Source organism: Acanthisitta chloris, unplaced genomic scaffold (genome assembly GCF_000695815.1).
Source record: "Acanthisitta chloris isolate BGI_N310 unplaced genomic scaffold, ASM69581v1 Scaffold44290, whole genome shotgun sequence".
Lineage (NCBI taxonomy): Eukaryota > Metazoa > Chordata > Aves > Passeriformes > Acanthisittidae > Acanthisitta > Acanthisitta chloris.
The window spans coordinates 5001-9098 of record NW_008651891.1 but is presented as its reverse complement, the minus strand read 5'-3'; the positions used below and the strand labels follow the sequence as shown (position 1 = coordinate 9098).

At 36.3% G+C, this 4098-nt stretch overlaps 1 protein-coding gene across 1 annotated transcript in view; it reads left to right on the top strand.

Annotated features, from left to right (window-relative positions):
- Positions 1-2923: 2923 nt before the first annotated feature.
- The window catches only part of LOC103802431 (enhancer of polycomb homolog 1-like), a 3816-nt gene continuing 2641 nt past the window's right edge, over positions 2924-4098 (top strand). The window contains exons 1-2 of the mRNA XM_009074905.1: positions 2924-3037; positions 3845-3986. Coding sequence (XP_009073153.1) covers positions 2966-3037; positions 3845-3986 — 214 coding nt within the window. The 5' untranslated portion in view covers positions 2924-2965. The remainder of the gene's footprint in view (positions 3038-3844; positions 3987-4098) is intronic.

The window sequence follows — 4098 nt, the reverse complement described above, 5'->3', positions numbered from 1 at the left end:
AAAAAAGACAGCTGCACTTAGACTTGCTCTTTGAGAAGCTCAGGACTGTGCTTGATGCAGAGGCACAGTCAGTAAACTCGAAACTTGGCTGTGCTGAGCATAGGTGTGATTTCCTCAGAAAGCCTTGGCTGATTTCAGTCACAGTTGTGTGCCACAGGAAATGAGTATGTCACAGTACTTTGGTGTAAGTGCTTTCACATTCAAACATTTGTGCATGGAAATGAGAGTTTTCAAAAGCAACTTAGATCTCGCATTCAGTAGGCTTAATTTTCTTCAATAGAAGTGTAATGTAGACTGTACTGAGGGCAGGAGGGGAAGAAACTTAGTGTAAGTGTTAGCAAAATACATGGTTGCTTTGAAAAGAGGAGGAATAAAATGTGCTAGGTTGCAGCTCTTCAGAAGAAACTGATTTGGTTTGGATAGTTCTCAGTGATGTTTTCAATAAAACCTTCAGTGCAGTGTTTCTTCAGCATGGAGGGGGAAGAGGTAGCTTCTATAATTATAATCTATAACCTCTTCTGGTACATGAGCATATCTGTCTATGCTGTGGAACGGAAAAGGAATATCAATCAGATTATTTTAGAAGGCTGTAGCTTGCAGCAGTCCTTTATGAACAGTGTTGTGTTTCTAAACTGGCTGCAGCTGATTCAGAATTTCACAGTAAGTGTCTGATAGTGCCGTGAATAGTATTTCGAAATGTCTAGCAGACTTTAACCTTTAATAAGGGAAGCATCAAAAATACTGCTGAATGTTTAACCTAAATTGAAAAAAAAAAAACCTGTTCTGGAGTGTATTTTCAAGGCAGTATTTATAAGTGGAGAGGAGTGGTTGGAATATAGGTGAGGATGGTGGTCACAGTGGGGTGAGTCTGTCACTTTGACAGCTGTAGAACTGTTTTCATGGTGGTGGGAAAGGTGCAGCTCTAAGTGTCACAGACTGCTTAAAAAAATTCACCAAGGTACTCTTTGTCCAAAAGAAAATATTTTGGAGGTGGTTAAACCAACATAGGTGACTGTGATTACTGCAACTCTTATTTTATAGCTAGAATCTAAAATATACTTAGTACCTGAAAACTGAACTGAACTATTAATAAACCTTATTTAAATGGACACAAGTGAGATAATTATGATGGTGGAAATTTCAGTCATAATTCAGTCAAAGCTGATGGTATAACATACCCTTTTTGCCCATTTTCCTCTTTGTTACACTCTGCATTGTCTTTATTTACATCAATTGTGTAACCTATTCTTAAGCAATAATATATTTAGTGTCATGCTGTAGAATAACATACCTTGTAGTAAGTGGAACCTTCAATATCATTGGCACTACTGATTCTAAATTTGAGGGTTTGAAAAAGCAAGAAGTCTCTCCTAATGGATCAGTATAAATTACATATAAGTAATAAGTAATTTTTCTCCTGCTGCTGCTCCTCAGCTTTCTATGTCCTAATCTTTGTGTGCTAAAGATTTCTTGCTCTAACTTGTTTTTGATGGGAGTTTAAAAAAAACCTTCAGGATTTTTTAGTTTTCTGTATAAATTAAACAGTCAACTCCTTGAGTATTTGGTCTTTGAATTCTAGTTTGCTTGGGCTTTGCTTTTCAAGTAAGGACACTTATGAGTGGTGTTACTACTGAGTAATACTAGGAATAATTTTTAAACATTGAAGAAACAAAGCAGGTTGAAGTGAGATTTAACTTTAACAGTATTGGGAAGTAATTTGTCACTTACACAAGAGAAATAAGTGCTACATCCTTACTTGCTGAAGAATGTTACTTGTGAAAGAAAAATAACTGGAGTGTAACAATTTATAACTTCAAGTGTTCAGATAGCAAAGTGCTGGTGTAGTAATTTGACTGCTATTTCCAATATACAATAGAAATATTTTGAACAATATTCTACCCCCAGAAAAGACAAATACACTGGAAGAATGTGTGCACAGCAGTGCTTGCTCTGATGTTTCAAATGTTAATTCCTGTATTGATTAGCCATTTACACTGACTTGTTTTTTGAGTTTATACATAAGGTATGAGTGGTCTTCAGAATCCTGTTGTATCCAGAAGCAGGACACTATTATAGTTTTGCTACAAACAGATTTTCCTCAAGCAACGAAGCCTGAAGGAGTAGATTAACAAAAAAAAAAAAAATTTTATTGCAATTTGTAAATAGGATTTGAGTGTGGTGATTTGTTTCCAAACAGTATTGAACTTCTGCAAAATTTTGGCTACATTCTTGAAGTATGACTGCTATTTGCAGCACTTGTTTGGGAGCATTTCTATAACCTGAATATGAAATGGAAGGAAAAATCTGAAAGGTGCATCCTTTTCAAGGGCATTCACATCCCAGCCTTGATTCAGTTTCTAAATTGAAAACTTGAGACTTCATTTCTTTTGGAAATGTAAATTTAAAAAAATAAATCCTGACAGAGAAGTGAGTCAATGAACTAGTGACTCCTCTGCACCGTTGGGAGCACCTTGTCAATCTCTATGAATAATACCTTTTTATTATCAATTTTATACCTGTGAGTTAACTGGATAAAACTCTGGTTGACTTGTGCTGCACTGACTCCTGAGGAAAAAAGAAGATGCCGTTTCTACCTGTTCTTTCTTTTTAAACTGTTATTGGAGAGTTTTTGGTGAATTTGATTGTGTTTGGGTTCCTTTCTCCTCCTCCTTTTTTTGTATTGGGCTGAATTTAGTTAAAGCTTATGTACTAAAAAAACAGCTTAAAAAGGAAAGACTTAGCTCAAACAAAAATTTCTAGGAGGATGTCAACCTTTTTGCTATGAAATTTCAGTAAGGCTCTTGGGAACTTGCTGTGGTGGTTTTTTGGGGGGTTTTAGGTTTATAATATAGATGTGTTTATATACACAGCACCTACATATTTTGATATAGTATTTTCTTGTTTTATATTTTGTTCAGCATTTACAGCCGAACAATACCAGCAACATCAACAGCAACTGGCACTAATGCAGAAACAGCAGCTTGCACAAATTCATCAACAGCAAGCAAATAGTAATTCCTCTGCCAACACATCACAGGTGAGGGATTTGTGTGTGCTATGATTTATCCCTCATTGTTTCCCACCAGGGTTCATCTCTAATTGTCAACTGTTGCCATAGAACCTTGAAACTAACCAACAGGAAAGTGGCTTTCGCCTGAATCTACATCATAGCCATTCTGTAAAGTGTTTAGAAGGGACACTGCAGGTGAGTGTGGCAGGCATTGCCTCTGCTCCCTCTTAACAAAAAAAAAAGATGGGTCAGTCAATTAATGAAATTTTCAAAGGCTTAGAAATATGAATTACAGAAATCTCCAGCCATGTCATTATCCTCTTGTCAGTGGGGGATTTTTAGAGCAGGATTTTAGTTAATAATTAAAGCTAACTCCTAAATATGTCCTTCATACAGCTGTGAAAGTGTCTAATATTCATAAATATGTAGTGATTACAGTGGTGACAGACACACGAAAAGGTTCAGAAGTTGTTTGCAATCTGAACCTCCAAGTCTCTGAATTAGGTTCGGAATTTCATGAAACCAAGTGGATCTGTGAAACAGTGTTGTTCCATAGAACTTTGGAAATAAATTTCTTGGTGTTTTGTATAGTTGTGGGGATTATCTTCTTCATTGTTGTAACAGAGCTAAAAGTGCATGGAAAGAAACCACAGTTCAGATTGTAACTAGTTGTACTAAACGCTGACAGTTTGCTCTGAGAGAATGACTGGTCCACAGTTCTGATTTACATGTATTGATTTTTGTTGTACTAGTTTTTATGTAGCTTTAAAGTGGGAAGAGTACTGACTTTTGGAAGCCTCAATCACATATGTTTGCCACCATTGTTCTTTTTAGGCTTTTGTTTCCAAGACACTGGATTCTGTTAGTGCTCAATTTGCTGCTTCAGCTTTGGTTACGTCAGAACAACTGATGGGATTCAAAATGAAGGATGATGTGGTGCTTGGAATTGGGGTGAATGGCATTCTTCAAGCCTCAGGTATGCAGCTGTTGACAGAACTTGATTGCACCTTGATTTTTACAGTGGAGGCATGTCTGTCTGGAGTTGAGTTTTTTCTGAAAAATGAGCTTACTGATTTTTTTATTTTTTT